At 51.4% G+C, this 19,198-nt stretch overlaps 1 protein-coding gene across 1 annotated transcript in view; it reads right to left on the reverse strand.

Annotated features, from left to right (window-relative positions):
• LOC105695747 (ELKS/Rab6-interacting/CAST family member 1) overlaps positions 1 to 19,198 on the reverse strand; it is a 43,414-nt gene that overhangs the window by 9,069 nt on the left and 15,147 nt on the right. The window contains exons 3-7 of the mRNA XM_012417621.1: positions 18,845 to 18,941; positions 16,816 to 16,871; positions 3,846 to 4,013; positions 3,163 to 3,330; positions 261 to 524 (exon numbers count right to left, since the gene is read on the reverse strand). Coding sequence (XP_012273044.1) covers positions 261 to 524; positions 3,163 to 3,330; positions 3,846 to 4,013; positions 16,816 to 16,871; positions 18,845 to 18,941 — 753 coding nt within the window. The remainder of the gene's footprint in view (positions 1 to 260; positions 525 to 3,162; positions 3,331 to 3,845; positions 4,014 to 16,815; positions 16,872 to 18,844; positions 18,942 to 19,198) is intronic.

The following is a 19,198-nucleotide window of genomic DNA, read 5'->3' on the forward strand; positions in this document are numbered from 1 at the left end:
CATTTTAAAAAAAAGTTTTAAATGCAAAAATTCAGGTCGATCCGCCCCTAAAACGAGACCACTGGAAATATTCCGAAAATCGACTCCTCGATCGACTGTTCGATATTTAATTGAATTTCAGGACTTATGTTACGGACGAAGATTATTCACTCCGTTGATTTGCCTCCTTCGTATCGCGCGATTATATCACTGAGCTTATCACACTTCGAGGGGTGCGGAGAGGCACCGGAGTACCGGTTGTTCCTCCGGGCAGGACTCACCTCGGACTCGAGAGCGTGTAGTTTCATCTTGTATTCGGCGAGCTCCCTCTCGTGCAACTCCCTCTCTTCCTGTTTCTCTTGCTCGGCGCGGTCCCTCTGTTCCCGCAGCTGCGCCATTTGCTTCTCCTTGTCGCAGATGGCCTCCTCGAGGCTGCTCAGCGCACCCTCGCTACTGCAGTGGTGCGCCTGCATCGCGGTCAGACGTGCCCGGGCCATGTCCACTTGGTTGTCCTTCTCCTTCAGGAGGTCCTCCAGGTTCTCGATCTGAGTGATCCGCCAAAATATATTGCGTTAATCCCCGTCATCTGTCCGATTCTATCGATCCCGGAATCGGAGGGAAGGATTGAAAGGGTTGTCTTCGAGGTGTTAGTGATGGTGACAAGGGGATGATAATAGAGAAATTTATTATTAAGATGGAGATATTGATTTTTATCGTATCATGGTTAATAAGGATAGGTTCAGGACGATTCGAGGCTCTTTAAAGTGTTAGTGATTAGTTGGGGCGAAAAGCATTCCTGATAATGAATTTCTTAATCTCAGATTTTTATTAGAAATTTGGACGGAGTAATTGCTGAAAATTCCTGGAGCCTTAATGAGGAGCAATTCTAATAAGCGAAGGGTAAGTTAACGGTGTTAAGGTGAATAAAAAACAGAAAATGAAGACCAGGCAGAAAGAACGTGTGAACGCAATATTTCTCAATGGGAATTTTTAATCAAAAGTCCTTGCATAGTTGCCCCGGGTGTGAATGTGAACGAGCTAGCTCGAAAAAAAAAAATATCTTTCACTTTGAATTTACGTCACAGTGACAGCAGAAAGGGACTCTCCGAACACTGGCACTGTTCCTGCACGTTACAACTTCCACAAAATGAAAACGCAAATTGTACGATTTTTTCCTTATTTTTTATTCCAGGTCACCTCCGTTGCGCGCAAAATGCAGCCATTTTATTTTTTTCCTTGACGTTCTCGTTAGTCCGCAGAATTTAAAATATTGAATTTCAGAGGATTTCACGAATAGCGGAGATAGCGGATAGATGTTGATAATGTCGATATTAGTGACATGCTTGTAATATTTCACAGTTTGGCATGTTAAGAAATTCGGTCGAGGTAAAATGGACGTAGGAGAAAAATTGTTAACCGCAGCCAAGGAAAGTGAAATTAAGCCTCTCTCAGTGAATGATTACGTACCTATTTAGCTCGTTGCTTCAGGTATTAAGGCGAGCTTCGTCGCAACAATATTGCAGCGACCCAAGCCGCTCGTTTTCACCGTGTTAATTTGCCCGTTAAGCCCGAATTATACGTGACGGAAACGCGAGTTGGCGCGAGTCCATATTCTTTGTTATTCGTCTGTAAACGGAAGAGAAGGAACGAGAAACGGACGGAAGACCTGCAGTCTGAGCTGCGCCATCTTCCTCGCTCCGTGGCATAAAAATTGCAGAAGACGTCTTACATTCCGCCGATGATAAATCTTCACCGCCAGAGGGAGAAAAGAAACGTTTCTCCGCGCGATAAATAAATATAATCTTCAGAACTAATTCGCAAATATTAACGGGCACCAGATAACTCGAGAGCTTATAACTTTATTTCTCCTGTAAAAAAGGGATACAAAGGTAAATAAAAATAATCCAAGCCTAGGAACGCAAATAAACGCCTACACGAAAGCGCAACTTAAACCTAAATAACATAATTTATAGGTAAAATAATTAACGAACAAACAAAACGCAGGCCATATAATTAAAGACGCCTCGCAGTAAATTCCTACTTTTTAGCCCGGAATGAGAATGGCGAGAATAGGGGAAAAAAATCGGAAAGCATGGGAAAATATCTCGCAGGTTTCGCAGATTTGCCGTACGCCCTGGTGTTCATTGTCAAATGGAAAGTCGGTACGGTTGACAACGACATATTGAAATAATCAATGTGGGAATTGCCGGGCACGCGATAGCGTGGGTAAACGAGTTTAACGAAGGGGTTCGCCCACTGCGACGGAGCCTTACGTTCAGCTCGAGCGAAAAGAAGCGATTCGCGACCGAGCGGATCGTTGCGACTCGATCGAGAGGAAACTTCCTTCCGGTGGACAAACAGTCTGAACAGTGGAATTAAATTGGGCCATGGAAGGTAACGAGCAACTACGTGACGGAGGGCAGAGCCGCCCTTAACGTCGGCTGCACCCCCTGGAGGGAATCGAGCGACAAGGCAGGCCACGAGGAGAAAACACGGATCTGCCTGGGTACACAGACGGAATTAGTGTTGGCACACAGCATCCGTGTCGTCTCCTCTTGTACATACAGAGGCCAAGTTATTTCCAAGTTGCGCCACTGCTCGAAATTCACGGGGAACGTCTTTACTCCGGAGAACATCTCCATCTCCCGCGGGAAGCATCGGGTTGTTCCATAAATTCGCTGACGAATTCATTCGAAAATAATTTCCCACTAAAATAGAACTGCCGGAAATCGGACGAAAAGTGAGAAAATGGACCTGAGAATATATTATTAATTAACGGCTCGTTTCCAATACATTTTTCCGAGCCTTGTCAATTTGAACTTAGGGAACGACCCAATATCTACGGTGCCTTTAAAATAAAGATGGGACAAAACGGGATTTCTCTCTCGAGATGGGAGAATATTTGGAATCTAGTTTATCCAGGGGAGGAGGTAAAGTCCAGGAGGTGGAGTTTTGGCATCCATGGTTTTGGAACGTTCGACCTGTCCTGGATTAAACATTCACGGGGAACGGGGAGAGAAGGTGGGAACGACTTTTCTTAGCATGTCCCACTTCGCGAATCCTCTATTCCCATCCGGAGGATCATATGCATAGGGAATTCCGTTTTATCCGGGGGTTAAAAATGCAGAGTGGATCGTGACCCGGACCCCGAAGAACGGGATGAATGCCGAAGATTGGACTCACCTTCCGCTGGAGGACGTTGATCTTGCGATCCTTGATGTCCATGTGGTCCTTGATCTCGGTGAGCTCGGTGCTGAGACGATTGCGTTCCTGGTAAGCCTGCATGGCCGCCTGGGTCTTCTTATCGATCGTGCGGTTCTTCTCTTCCAGCCTCTGCTTCAGCTCCTCCACCTGGCAAGTGAAATTAAAAGGAGGAACCGTGTCGGCCGATCTTCGGGACTCTCCGAATTTCCCGAGACCTCGAGGCAGGATTTCGGGCATGTAACGAGACACCCATGTACGGGTGTACCCATGTACCCACTTATCGATGTACCGATGTATCTCGGGCACGCACCGAGGGAGGTGCGTAACGCGCGCAACGGCCCCGACCTATATTCGGCAGCTCCCATTGACCTACCCCAATATGAAATCGACCCTTCGACCCGGTCCGACATGGAAGCTCGCAAGATGCAGATGTTCGCCAACAATTCCCCAGAAAATTCCCTTCGCGATCATCACGGATGTCCAATGGATGAGCCGTTCCACGAGATCGCGAGTAATTTTTTTAGGATTCGAGCAAGAAGTTGTCGGTAAAAAAAAGTTTACTTCGGGTAAAGTTTCTCTAACTCATGGAACGACCCGATGAACCGATCGAATCCGATGATCCCGCGACCGCGTCAAGGTACCACACACGGTGGAGTCCTCACGTCGGCTTGCAGCATGTTGTAGTGCTCCTCCTTGGCGCAGAGGGACTCCTTGAGCACGGCGATGTGCCTCTGGTAGTCCTGGTGCTGTTCTTCCAGGGTCTTCATCTTCGCGGACATGGCTAGAATCTCTTGGTCCCGCCGTTGGACTTCCGTCCTGAGTTCATCCAGCTGCGAAAAGAGTCGCCGTCCGGGCGAAATCAGTAAGGGCGCCTGTGGAGGCCGAGCGAGGGTAACGACAGCTTCGCGCTTTGGTCTTCCACCATGTCCGAGCACGAGGACGGGTTCTCCGGCTCTCGGAACACCCTGAAGTACCCTAGAACACTCTTACCGGGTCTTTTGGTCTGGTCCAGGGTCCCCAATTTCGCAGCCCAAGTCCCCTCGTGTGGTCCCCTCCCCACGAGGACGCAACCCCTTCTCCGGGGGGTGCGTCTTGTCGGCTCCGCCAAAGTGCCGGGACCTGGTGAGGATCGAGAGGGTGCATCGTCGTCGTGCTCGGGCAGGGCTCGAAAGCATGCAGAGCGGCAGACCATCGAGAGGTACAACGTGTCGCAGACCGCAGGTGGTCCGGTCTGTGGGTGTGTCGTGTGTCAGGGTATGCTCGCTCTCCTGGTCCCCGAGTATCAGTATACAGTAGTTGGGTAGTCAGTTCATATCAGCGAGTACATTACCTACGCTCGGTACTTTTCTACTTGTTGGGGTAGCTTTTGCGCGCGTGGGTGGTCGGCCGCGAGGAGGACACCCCGGCCTGACAAAGCCGGGGAGCCAGGTCGCGAGCCGAAAGCACAATACGTGTAGAGCTAGATCTAGCTAGAACATCCAGATAGACAGACGGAGACTTCCAAAGGACGCGCCTGGAGGTCCGAGGAAAGGATCCAAATCCGACCCTCGCCGACGTCCAGGGGGTGCGCCCGGACGAGGCTCTCGACGATGGACCGGATCTTAGATCTCATTGCCGGAGGAATTAAATAGAAATTAGAAATTATCAAACATGTCGCATGCAGCAAATACATCCGCCACGATTGACGGGGGATTTACTAATTTCTTAAGATTCCTCGGGAGGAATTACTGGATTTACGCGAGAAACTTGAATTCGTTCCGTCGAAGACCCGGAGCCTCGTTCCTGGGCATCCCCAGCATCCGGACTGGTCCAGGACACCGGATCCTGTCGGAACCGCCAGGAGACGCCTTTCGCTCGATAGGCAGAGACAGACAGAGATACAGAGCGGTGGAAAGACAGAGGATGACCAAGAAACAGAGATCATGGCACGCGGCCTCGCTCTCTCGAGCGAGCGCCTCTTTTCGGATGGTGGATGACGCCGAAGAGCCTTCGGGAAGATGAATGAAACTCTCTAAGCCCGAAGGCGCGAGCATCTACCGACTGCCAACTACGTAATACGAATCGATACGTCATTAATTACGTAACACCCAAGATATGTACGCGATACGATGTATACATATCGACATACGGATGTATATACGTGGGCGACGAGATTAGCGGATGAGAGAGATACGATGAGGACACTCGGCGGGGCTTACGATGATTCGGGCGATGAGACAGAGACAGACAGATACAGAGAGATACAGAGAGGTAGAGGCAAGAGAGAGCGCGCGGCCGCGCGGCCGCGCCGCAGGAGCGTTCTTAAACATGAGAGCGTCGCATGAGGCGATTCGCGGATGAGACTCGATGACAGTCGCGCGAGCACTCCTCGGAGACTACGGAGCATTACAACAAACTTTCCGCAAGTTACAACGTGGAGAACACCGACGAAGAGACTGAAGGAGGAACGTGATACGGGAAGTGCTGCATGTTCATCGGGCGAGATATCCTTACCTCCTCCGAAAGCTAGAATATACCGGGCATCAGATTTAATACTTTTCGCTCTTATCGCCGACGACCGGATGCGGCGCCTCGCCCTTCCTCGGAGAGCCCTCGCGATAAGCCACGGGTGCCCCATAGATGGGGTACAGATTCTAGGATCTCAGGGTACCCCGAAGAAGGGAGCGACGTAGTCGGGCGTCGCACTTCGTAACTGACTTATCGCTAGCTTAAGCTTAAGAGGTGTAAACCTTACGTGCTAATTGCGGCGAAGCGGACAAGGACGCGGCAGCTCGCGTTACGTTTGGTTCATCTACGGGGCCCTAGCCGGGTGTCCTCTAGGAATCGATCGCGAGTGGGCGGAAGCCCATCCACCCATCCACCCATCCAAGAGGGAGGCCCGAGAGGACCTCCGTAGATTGCACCGAAGTGCACCGTAGATTGCACTTCCCGTAACCGTGGGAAGCATCGGGCTCTCGGACCAAGAGAGAATCCCCGAATGTAGACAAACCAAAGGAACCTTCGCAGCCCGAGGCAGCGAAGTCGAGCTTGCGATTTCGCACCTCGGACCGGTGGAGCTGGTGGAGCCTGGCAAAAGCTGATAGAAGCTGATTCGAAGCTGACGGGACTAGACTCAAGCTGGGGCAGACTAGCGGGGGCGAGAGAATAGACGACAACGGGAGCAAAAGAGAGACGGAGAAGCTTCGTGCACTGCTGCGATGATCATGCATCGTGCGTGTCTTAAGTCGGGACGAGGTCGGATGCTGGAAACGGAGTGCTGACATAACGACGGCCGTTGCGTGAGGGGAATAACGAGGGGACGTGTCGAATCGTGGCAGTTTCGAGGCTTAGCACGTTTCCCGTTAAACGGGGACTTCGGCTCCCTTGGCTTTCCGTGCTAGACCTTGCAACACCCGTAAAGCAAGGACGAGCAAATAGATATTGGGTCCTTTCCTGGAGGCGAGAGGGAGGAAGAGAATAAACAAGGGAGGGTTACGACGGGACAGAAGGAGGATAACTTGGCAGCGGGATTGCCGCTTGACAGGAACATTGACGTTTAACGGGCGGATCGATTTCTGGCAGGCAGATTATTGCTTGACAAGCGAAATAACGCTTAGAGCAGAGAAGTCGGGTTCGGTGTTGGACAATCAGCGGTTTCTAATCGGGTGATCGGTCGTCGGTCACGCGGGATGATTAATCGGTGATCGCGTCCTCGAAGAGCAGAGTGAATGGGATGCTGTGTCGTACAGGTTGGTAGGAGGTAAAGAGACAGGCGAATGAACCGTTGCGGATGATTCGGATCACTCGGACGATGAGATGGACAGAGCGAAGATGGCGGATTTGTGAGCGAATAGGTCGAGGTTGATGGAGGTCGAAGGATCGGGGGAAGATGGCGGATGGCGTAGTCGATGACAGAGAGATGAGACCAACCGAAAGGAGGTCAATCGACGGATGACAGGGTCGCCCGATTTGTCGAGGTCAAGGCGAACCTCGTCCTCCCCTTCGTCAACTCGGTCGACCTTATCGCGCGATCTGAGACAATCGGATGATAAATCTCGGACCCTGATACAAATCTCACCCCCCGGCGCATCTGGCCTTTCCGCGTCCGTTGTCGTCGTCCTTGTTATCGCCGTCCCCCCCTCGTTGCCAGTTTCAAAGGACGAGGACAATCGAGCCTCGGGCAAGGTCAAGACGGAATAACGGAGAGAGAAAGAGAAAGAGAGAGAAAGACGGGACTTGAAGGGAGATCTCTCAATCCCTCCATCGGGTGGTCCATCATGGAAACTCTCCGCTTCGCGATTCGCTCCCCCTTCCCTTAAGGACGATCGTTTCGAGCGCAACGAAATCTCCTCGATAATTCCTCTATATACAATTTTCGTTCCAATCAGCGCATCGACGATTTCCGATCTCGTCGATTCGCCGATAACGCATATCGCCGCGACTCGAGGAAGAGAGACAAACGCGACCCCCCGCGATCGGGTCGTCTCCTAAAAACGTCCTTCTAGGAAAATATTCAGGCTCTCGATCGGAAGATTTCTTCGTTCCTCGTGCACCCTTTTCTCGTAACGGCGTAAGAAGCAACGCGGATCACCCGCGCCGGATTAATATCGCTCTCTCTGTACATCAACGTTCTCTTAGACTTCTGAACGGGTCAACAGGAGCTAAGGCCTAAATTTTAGGTACGCTCGGTGGTCGAACTTTTATCGAACCCCGACCCCGTGGCCGAGGGTGCAAAGGACTCTAAGCATCTTCATCGGCGTCTACGTCGCGCGGTTACCCTCTACGTGTGTAAACATATGTATAGGTATATATACGTATTTCCCCGGATTCGTTACGGCGTCTCCGTCCTCTACGGACGGACGACCGCGGAAGTGGCCGGAGCCTCGACGCAGCCGAGGATCCCCGTCGGGTCGAGGTCCCCGGGTGCGCAGGGCGACGTCACGGAAGACTCTCGAGATCGTTTCATCATCCCCCAGGAAGACGAGAAGGAGTCGCGCCGGGAAGCGCGAAGTCCGGAAGTGGCCGGGCGTTCCCGGCGCGGGTGCCTCCTTCGGGTAGGTCGAGGTTTTCAGGATGGCCGAGCGGTCGAGGACCCCCGGGAGGCTCGAGAGGGAAGGAGACGTCGCGCGTCGGGGCGTCTCGACGAAGATCCCATGACGGGTCCTGGCGACCGTCTCAGCGGGATATCCTGGGTCGAGGACGGCTCCAGGACGTCGGGGTTCTCTTCGGCTCGTGGTCGTCGATTATCCGTCTATACGTACGTCTCTGCGTTCCGGTGCGATCCCCAGGTGCCGCCGCAGCCGCCTCCGCAGTTGCAGTGGTTTACCTTTAACCGCTTGGGCTTTGGCTCCGGCTGCACGGTCCGGCCGGTTCGGTTTCTACGTATTCGCATCAACGCATCCGTGATCATCCGCCGATCGGGCGTTTAAAACACCGGCGTCGCTCCTAGACGACGTCGTTCTTTTCGATGCGCACGTTGTCGATGAAGAAACTTACTTGGCGTTTGAAGCTCAGGTCGTGCTTGTTGAAGGCGTGCGCGTGGAGGGCCAGCGCTCCGGCCGCGGCGGGCTCTATTTGTTTCAGGTGGTGCAGGTGGTGGTGGGGGTGGAGCTGCTGCTGCAGCTGCTGCTGGATCTGCTGCCGGTGCGGGTGCTGCTGGTAGCGGTCCGTGTACGGGTTCGCCACGCCCGTCGAGGCGCCCGACGAGAGGTCGGCCAGGCACGTGCCCTGTCCACCTGTCGAACCGGAGAGAAGCAAGGAACTCGTTAATGGGGTGCGGGCCCGCGCCGGCGACGCCACCAGGGGTCCTCCGCCGCTGCCGCCCAGCGAGGTACCTGCGCCTCCCCCTCCCACGCCGCCCGCCGTCAGGCCCAGCGTCAGGCCCGTCAGGCCCCCCGTCAGGCCCCCCGTCAGGCCCCCCGTCAGGCTCGTCAGCCCCCCACTCCCGGCCGGGCCGCCGGGCACGGCGGTCGCTCGCAGCAGCTGCTCCCGCAGTTTGCCTCCGCACTCCCGGACCCGCTGCATCTCCGCCTCCAGCAGGCTCACCTCCTTCTCGAGCGTCTGAATGCGCGCATCTTTCGTCTCGAGTATCGCCGTCAGGGTGGTGCTACCTGGCACCCCGCCCGGCACCGCGACGCTGCCGCCCAGGAGGGGCCCGCCGCAGCCACCCTCGGGGCCCGGTCCTCCTCCGACGCCGACGCCTCCGCCGCCCGTCGTCGACCCCGACGACGCCGTCGTCGCGTACGCGAGCTCCAGCTGCGTCTGGAGGCTCTTCAGCGTCTCGTTCGTCGCTTTGAGCTCCTTATAACAAGCAATACCAGAGTTACTCGCGGGGCTCGCTACTCCGAGCGGAGGCGCGCCAGCCCGGGGACGGGACGGTCGCACGGAAATCTCTAACCAACCCCGACTCTCCCAGGCCCGAGACCGACGTATCGACCCCTGATAATTTCAATGTCGCCACGGTGACGGTGGAACTCCCGGGCATCCGCCGAGTAATGACTTTCGACGGATTCGAACGACTCCGGCGCGCTGTCCTTTGTCTACGGTCTTTCCCGACTTCCTCCGCGAATATCGACGATCGACCGATTTTCGAGCGAACCGGGAAAACGGCGGGATAGATTCGCGAGATCGTTTCGAGACGGGATTTGTATGTAAGCATGTAATCGTATCCGTGTTGGTAAAAAAGGAAGAAGAGACACCGAATTTCCGCAAGGTCCGATTGCAGCCGCGAAGAGTATTTCCGTGCGACATCGAGGGAGGTTGCTGGCAGTCGGTAAGGGGTTTGCCGATGACGGGAGAGAGAAAGAAGGTGGCGAAGGTTGGAGGTTAAAGGCGGAGGGCGAGACGAGCTCGGCGGCCAACCTGTGCGGCAAGGATCGCGGAATGTAATGGGGAAGAAGTAGAAACTCAACACTTGCGAAGCCTGAAAAAGTGACCCCCACTGTCATACCGAAATAGAAGTCAGCGAAACCAGGGAGAAGAAGATAACGTCCTAAGAAAAAAAACCGAGGAATAAAAAGTTCCCGAAAATCGCCCCCTAAATATCTCAAAGGTATATAATAAATTCCACAAGAATAATTTCCACGCATGAAGCAAGATAAGTACACCGAGTCGTTCCATAAACCGAACAAATTCCTAAACGGTTCAAAAATCAATTTCTTTTTTTTTTCCAACAAAACGAGCCACGTATTAATTAATACCATACTCTCCGCGTTTGAGGTGATATGAAAGGGTGATTCTGTATATATATATAAAACGTAAAAATATTGATAAAACGTTTCTCCACTCCGAGGGCAATTAATAAAAATTCCCTGTACAGAAAATTTGTTTGCGAGCTTACGGAACGACCCGATGCTCGGATGCAATAATCGACGACGAAATCGAGCCAAAAATCGATCGAGTGCTCCTCGAGGGCCTCGAAGCGAACGCAAAGTGGCTCTTATCTCGCATGAGATAGACAGATCGATGTCGCGCGAGAATCGCGACCCGACACCTCTATTTCGTACGATTACAGGGGTCAGTTCTTTGGTTAATAAGAAAGTTGGTACTCCTTCCCCGTTAAATCCGCGCCCACGGGACCCAGCCTGGTCCCGAGCGGGTCTTTCCTCGAGGAAGCGGAAGTGGCAGCGTCCCGGTTGACGAAAGAAAAGCGACGTTCCGCCGAGCTTCTTTTCAACCCTCTTCCGTCTCTCGACGAGCGTCATTCTCTCTATCTCTCGCGTCATTCTAACGCGATTCCGTCATCGAGTGCCCTGTACAAATGTACCCTCTGAGCGTGTCTTTTCCTTCGGCCTCTCCCTGGGGTCCGTTCTGAATTCCCTCTCATTCTGTCTTCCCATCCTTGGAAATTCTCAGGCCCCGCTTTTCCTTCCTCTAGACTTCTCTCTTTAGATATTCTCCGTCCCTTTCCAAGCTCTCCCTCGAGGTTCGACTCGGACGCGCTGAATCTGGCTCTTTCTTTCCCACCGTTTCTCTCTCTCTCTTTCTCTCTCTCCCGCTTTCTCCCTCGTCCTGGCGATCGAGGATCTTCAGCCGCCGTTTCCTGCCCTCGAATGTCCCCCTCGAAAGTGATCTTCCTTCCGACAAAAAATTCGGAAAGACCCGAAGTCGAAATCTGCGAGTCCTCTTCTGACTGCCGGGCGCCGCCGCAGTTCTTTCGCCACCGCGACGCTCGGCTGACATTGTCCATCGCGCGCTGCGCCGTTCTCGATCGATCCTGGATCGATCCTCGATCACTCCCCGATAAGCCCTCGCAGCGGCTCCGTGCTCGTTCGAGGCGATAACAATCGCGCGCACAGAGCTTAATGGACAAGATCGCACCGTGTGACGGTGGACGCGCGGATCCATGCGAGCTGAGCTTTTCGTGAAATTGGCGATAATCAATAAATAATCGGGATATTCCACCGGATATCGGACATAGTCCATACCATGAAGTAGCATAAGGAGTTTTTAACGCGATAAGGACCAAGTAACCCGCAAACAGTTATCGCTATTTCAGGGGATATTGTTATCGATATCCCTCGCATGGATCCACGCCCTCACCTATTGCGTGCAGCAGTTGCAACGTGCGAAGAATTCTCGCGAAGCGATCGATCTGCAATTTTAATAATTTAATTAATAATTCTCATAGGCGTCGGACGATAGGAGGGAGAGATCGCTTCGCGAGAGGCTCTTACGTGGCTTAGTTTACATCTATGTTACCTCTAGAGTGCCTAGAGTTACATGATAGTCGTACATACGAACATTCATGTAGGTATGGTACAACAGGTAGAACGGTGGAGGAGAAGAGAACGTAAGTAATAAGTACGTGACGCAAGGAGGGCAATGTCGCGTTATCGTGTCGATTGCCTTAGGGTCGATATCGTTCGATTAGTCAGGACATTCTGGGCGGTGGCCAAATAAAAAAACATACAAACATTTACGACATTTCTGAGGAATATAAAATGTTTTAGAAGGTCGGAAAAAATAGGACGATAAAGTAAATTAATTCTTCGCGACCATTTTACAGTACACAATTGCTCCAGGAATTCCCTGAAGGCACGGCTACGTTATTAATTGTTGTACAAGGCACGGAGCGTGCACGCTTGAATTAATATTGACGTTTTGAATATTTATGACGATACCAATGAGTGTTGTACGTTCATTTGAAATTTTTATGCGGTGGAGTATTACTCCCCGAGGGATAATTGTTTCGCGCATTTTACCGCGGCCATTGAATAATTATAAAAGCGAGTGATAGGCGACATTCCATCGGACACGTCGAACGATAACGAGACTTTGTGCTGCATTAAAGAAGAGATCGAGATGGCTAATAGTATGCTGACAGCGTATACGAACGAGAAGAGTGACACGGTGTATACATTCAGTGGAACGTAATGACAAAAAAGGAGGCGGATAGGTGGTGCAAGGTTTTAACATTCCGCATATATATGTATACACATATATAGTATATAGTATATCAGATAGACATTATAAATATCTCTTCTCTTTCTAAAAGGTGTATACGCGGGTGCACTATCTGCACGTGGCGTGCATAATCGCCCACGAGTCGATAACACAGGCGAGACAATATCGAAGAAGAGTGTGAGAGTCTCGTGACGGTGATAAGTGGCGGGAGTTTAATTTCCTTTTTCTTTCCCCCTCTTTTAGTTTTTGGTCCGCGATTTAGTGTGAGTGAGTGTCAGGGTGCCCGAAAATCGTGGGGAGTCCTGAGTACTTGAGAGTGACGAGTAATACGATAATTAGACATCGGGTTCCATTGAAAGATATTTGCAATCAGTCGGATAAGTCGAAGCGTCCAGAACTCCCAAAACCGGTCATCCAATCGAAAGTGTTCGAGCCCTGTTATCTAGCGAGACGTTATCACCGATCCCTGAGTTTATACCCGACTCTCGGGTTTATACCATTAACTTTCGCAAGCGAAATTGACAGTTTCGCACGAGACTTTGAAATTATTGACCACTTACGCGACTTTGCAACGGTGCAAAATTTTATTGTGGGAATTTGTTCGTGAACTCGAGAATCGGGTCCCAGATCGCCTCCAAAATTAGCACTACTTTGACGTCGAAAGGAAGAGCCCGAGACCCCCCAACCCTGCCTCGCGTATCCATTATTAATTTGTTCTCTCATTCCATGGGCCGCCATAAAAGCGGACGTAAAAGCGTATGTGTACCTGGTCGTTCCTCCGTGTGGGCAGATCAGGGCCGCGTGGTAGGCCAGGCCGGTAATTTTGCTAATTGTCGCGACCGAAACTCGCCGGTGGTCGGCGGCCACTCTCGAGGCGATGTCGTTGTCGATGTTGTAATTGGGGTGAGTGACGAGGGGATGCGGACACCCCCGCCAAGGGGTAGCTAACGTGTCCTATACCACCTACACATCCAAAGCAGCTCATTCCACGCATTCGGACCATGGCAACGGTGACCGTGACGGGAGTCGGGGGGTAATCTCCCCTCCGAGATCCGTCCATCCGTGGTCCCCGGTTTTTCATCTACCCCCGACTCGATTTAGCCCCCTTGAATCGGATCCAACTGCGGCCCGACACCCCTCGACGTCCAGGAGGACACCGGGGGCGGTTGCCCCCGGCGTGTTTCCCCGTTCCGCCTTTTTTCCTCCGAAACTGGCCTGGGAAGTGCGTCCTCGGAAGTTCGCCAAAGTCCCGGAAGAGAGAAGGCCGGGAACGAGGGGGGGCCGGAAATGGCCGAGGCCTGGCGCTCGAGAAGAAACCGGGGAAAGTGGGCAGAACGCGGGGGGATGGGATGGCCCAGGGTCGATGGGGTGGTTCCGATGTTGCCGCCAACCTTGCGTCGGGAATCGCCGACCGGGTCGATCCCCAGACCTCGAAAACTGGAATCGTAAAGCTCGTCTCGCGGGATGAAGCGGCGCCCTCGTAAAGAGCTAAGGGCGCCGCTTCTTCTTCTTCGCCGATGTTCTTGGCACGAAACTCAGCCGAGGAAACGACCCCATTAGAGCAGCCAACCACGGGCACTTTGCCGACAGTTTTCATGGCCTCGTGAAATTTTTCAGAATTTTTACCACGCCGCAAAAACGAAGTTAGTCCCTCGCGGAACCAAAATGGTGGCCGATGGAGCCCTCGCCGCGAGCGGCATTGAAGTCTCCGAATACCTCCAGTTTTAAATAAAAGTCCCTAAAATTCTTTGCAAATTTGGAAACACCTTATCTATCAAATGATCGGTGCAGCTGTCACTTCTCGATGATTACTACAAGGCGAGCTTGGATTAAATTATTAATGGAGTATCGGAATTTCTCCCAACGAGGGCGGTATACGCGAAAGTGCCCTCAGCTGGTATCGTACACTCCGCCATGGTCGGACTCTATCCTCGAATTTACCACACATAAAGCGTCCCGTCATAAATATTGTGCACGTCATGGCACATTCCAGTTCGCGGGCTCGTATTAAAATCGTAACTCACGGTTTTAATACCAGCCCCGGAATTACTTTCAATTACTCTCGCGCAAGACGGACGAGGTTTCCCGACGAAAGGTTCGGATGTCCTCCGGGGTGGGGGGATGGAGACGAGGAGGGGTGACAACTGCAAGAGAAATCGATCGGTCGAGACGTTAGTTGACTAATCGGGTTCAAGGAGAGACGGAAAGACTCGCTCTTCTTTGAACTCGGTTTCGGGATCAGGAGAGAGGGGCGGCTCAGGGTGCAGAATTTTCGCGGTGGTGAAGCAAGCGATGCAGGTGACACTTTCGGTGCAGCAGGCGAACACGTATCCTAGGGTACGTGCCGACTAATGGTGGGGTGTTTTTTTTAGGGGGGGTCGTGCTGGTCGTCTGGTGACACCTAAGGATGCGCAGGCTCCTAGGAAATCGCTCGTAATCTCTTAACATTCGGACGCCAGTGGGGGGCGACGTGGACACCACCTAGATATCCTAAAGCTAACACAGGCACAGTGACGACAGGTGTGAGGGGACACCGAGAAACTCAGGAAACTCAAAGTGGAGGAGACGAAACCTAGAATGAATCCCGGATATCGAGTCGCGAGCTGCCAGCCTTTTATCATAAATACCCGGTTATCTTTCTTTGAGAGGAAAAATAAGAGAGAAAAATTACCTTCGTAACGATCTTCCCTCTAAGGAACGATAAGAGGAATTTGCAGAATCGGAAGGAATCAAATACGATTTCCGTAGAAATCAGGCGTCAAAATAGCGGCCTCTGATAGCTATATATTTTTTTAAATCATTATTGATAATTTATATATTTCTCTAGTTTTAATTAGGCAAGTGTCGCATTAATCCGTTAAAGAGGTGGCGGGATTTTCGGGGGTCGCGAACCGGGTCAGTAATTCATAGAGAAAACGGGATAATGTCGCGCGTGGGCAGCGAGGGAGACCGGAAGTGGGTCTCCGGGGAACGAAACAGCCGTAATTTCCGGTTCGGCGAGCCGTGCTGAATAGACGGGCTCACAATCGGGATAGACGTCCAGGGTGCATCTCCGGGGGATGAAGAAGATGCGGAGGCGTTCCCTCGGGACCGGAGGTGGCGCCCTTTGCTCTCCGCGCTCTTATCACTCCCTCGATTATGCTAATTGGGACTCTCCTCGATTCCCGACCACGCCAACCTTTGCCGCGTCTGCTCGATAAAAAACTCGGAAATTCCTCTCGTCTTTCCATCAAAGATCGACTCCGATACCTTCCAGGATAAAGGGAAGATCAGGGAGACGCGGCAGCTCCGACTTCCTACCTCGGGAGGAAAATTGAAAAAGTTAGTAAACAAGGGAAAGAAAAATTGCGAGATGCCGTAAAGGGGTGCTACACGTCTAGGTCAGCACTAGGTGCTCTTCGGGAAGGGGCACGACCACCTTGGGATTTTATTAGGGTACTTAGGTACTTCAAAGCTACCTTGTGAATTTAATTCGTTCGCTTATTTTTATTAAAACCGCTTAATTTCTTGGAAATTTCCTGAATTTATTTGTTTCAATAAATCAAGGTAAGGAAAATTATGCGGTTCCCAGGTGCTCGTGCCCTTTACCTCAGGTGGGGTGCCGAGATAACGAAGTCTGTGCTCAAGAGTGATAAGCGACAGGGACGGTGTCTATTAACAGTGCCCAGAGTGGTGCAACAGCGAGAGGGGGAGGTGGCGCGTTAACAGTGACAGAGACAGAGGGGATTGCCGAATCAATAAAAGTAGCGGTCGGAGTAATGACTTGTTTAAAGGGCGTCGGTGTACTTAGGGATGACGACGGCGACAATAAGTTACGAGTTGCGGCACTTCGAGTGGAACGTCACAATGGGGGTGAATCGTGTCGTGTGTCGTGTCAATGGCGAGTCCGATGACGACATGTGCGACATGTCATCGGATCGGAGGACCAAGATCCGACCCTCCACCACTGATTGTCCACATCAAAGGTATCTTTTAAATTTCTAATTCACTTTACTTTACTTATGAATTCTCTATCATTTCCATTCTTCACCGTGAAGTTGATATCTCTATTTTCATTTTTTTCTAGTCCAACGAGAAACACGGATCAGTGATAAGCGGACCGGAAAGTGGCGGCTCGGAATTCTACGGGTCAAGCAGCTGTGTGTGTTGTCAAAGGACACACATAAACGTGACAAGTGTGTGTCGCGAATTGAATGGGTGGCGGGAGTACGTGAAATCGAACGTGGCGCGAGTAGAATGCTTAAGGACCTGCTTCTGGGCCATGGACTGCATCTGCTGGAACATGATCCTCTCCTCCTCTTTCCCTGCAACAGTACAAGACAATGGGAAGCTCATGAGAAGTCCAGCCGGCCCGAATCCGCGTCCGGAAGCGAATCGCAACGCCGTAAACGGGAATTCATGGCCCCCGGGAAGCTACTTTAACGGGCTCCGTTTCCCCATTCTTCTTTATCACGTTAGATAGGATTCACCGGATAGGATTCGCGGAACTGCACTTGCGAGATACGAGGTCGATCGCCTACTTTCGCGTGCGTTTTCGTGCACTTTTGCCATTACGGAAGAAAACGTTTCCATTGTTTAAAAAATGCCTAAATTCGGTGCGTGAGAAGGCCAATCGAGGATTATTGAATTCGATACGCACTCGCGTCAAAGAGCACCGGGTTGCCTTTCGTGAATATAAATAAATAAAATTAATTGAATCGGTAATAATGAACGCGACGCGTCGCGTTCATGAATTTCGTCAGGTGTGCCCGGTCGAAAATCTCTCATACAAGTTTATCCGGAACTGCGGTAATTCTCCGGTGTCATGGAGTAATTAATTTCTTGCTGAGGGGTAAAAAAAATCTACTCGTTCTTAATTTCGAGGCGCCTCCAGAGGTACAATCTCGCCGGCACATTTTTCACGCCACTCCGATAAAGTCAGAGCCCGCTTTTGCTGGCAACCACGGAAGCTGCAACCCGAAGGGGAGCTAAAAAAAAAGAAATGAAAGAAAGAGAGAAAAACCATCTGGCGAGACCTCGTGCGAATGCAAAAGTGCACGCCGAAACGTGGAAACCCGTCGACGAAGTAAATACATATTTTCAACAAATCTTATTACCGGGAAACCTCCACACAAGAACACCAGCGAACGCTCTTTAAACATCCCGCCTCAGACAATTCCATTTAATGTTCCCAGGAATCAAAAGGAATTCTCATAAGCAACGCGGAGGTCCTGAATGAAGGAATTTCAAGGAAAATATTCCGAGCCAGAGGAAAGCCGCTTCGAAATCCTGCTACATGCATAAAACAGGACTTGCATAGAACCCTGTATGCAGTTCTACTGCACCACTCATTTTTCTAGATTTTCACAATTTTGTTTGCGCATCTGGAGTAATGCCGATTTTATATCATCTAGGTGTCCTTAGATTATCCTGGATAACGCAAGGATGTACCCTGGCGGCCATGAATGGCTTTCTCGTGTACATGGTGCAGCCTGGTGGTGGCAACGTAAAAAACGAGCTCGAGAACTTATGTACTTGCGGTACCTGATGTATAATCGACTCGCTCGCGATTTTCCTGGTGCTGTTAACGATCGTACCATCAGCCCCTCATTTTCGGGGGTTAATGTTCCCGCGACAAATCTTTCCAGCTGGATCCCTCAGAAGTCGGGGGACATCCGAAATGTAGAGCACCTACACCCGGGCTTGCACACACGGACGAGAAAACGCGTCCTCGACGCGTAAATTCCGTGCTTGCGCGATGCCCTACATTCCGTTCTACGTGGTGGCGTTCCACCTTTGCTGGGACTTGCACATACGTACATAGGTGCGACATGCCTCCAGGTATGTGACATTAGGTCACATTAGGCGGTACCGATCGCCTGAGGATTGCTCATATGAGGCCAGCCCCAAGAGGGACTACAAAACGGATCAAAACGCAAATTGCACGGGGTATTATTAAAAATGACTCGATGGAACGCGACTAATATTTCAAGAGAAAAAAAATACGGATCCACTTCCGAACGGTACAAAATGAATGTTAACGCTACTTATAAAAATAACGATACGAAAAGACGAGCCATTGCAAGTGCGCTCGGTGCGCGAGTGCATGCGAGGGATTACCGGGAAAGAGGATCTCTTGGTAGAGTAGTCTCGGGAAGGATGTGCACAGAGTGCACCGATATGTAAGGGGCTTGCACGGAGATATACGTACGCGAGCGGTCCGATGACTAACTGGACTCGTTATCAATGTCGCGAGATAAAAGATAACCGAGGGGGGCACCGGAAATCGATCACTCACCCATCCCTTTATTCTGCAGCATCTCCAGGAGCTTCTTGATGCTCTCATCTCGGGCCTGCAGGGTCTGCTTCTGCGTCTCTATCCTGAGCTCCAGCTCCTGCAATAGCGAAAAGATACTCAGATATTTTTCGCTTTTCGAGAAACCAGCGTCACGAGTCGCGATCGTTAAACAAAAAGAAAATTAATAAGGATATATCGACACTTTTATATAAAATATTTGAATCCTTTAATGGGGACATGAGAGTCGGGTTAAGTGGTTTAGAAAACTGTAATGAAAAATCGGCTTCGAAGATATTGCGGAACGGGGAATCCAGAAACCGATTCGGAGAGATCAATAATAGGTCCATTACGTCG

This window comes from Orussus abietinus, unplaced genomic scaffold, assembly GCF_000612105.2.
Source record: "Orussus abietinus isolate OABI.00-Male unplaced genomic scaffold, Oabi_2.0 scaffold4, whole genome shotgun sequence".
NCBI lineage: Eukaryota > Metazoa > Arthropoda > Insecta > Hymenoptera > Orussidae > Orussus > Orussus abietinus.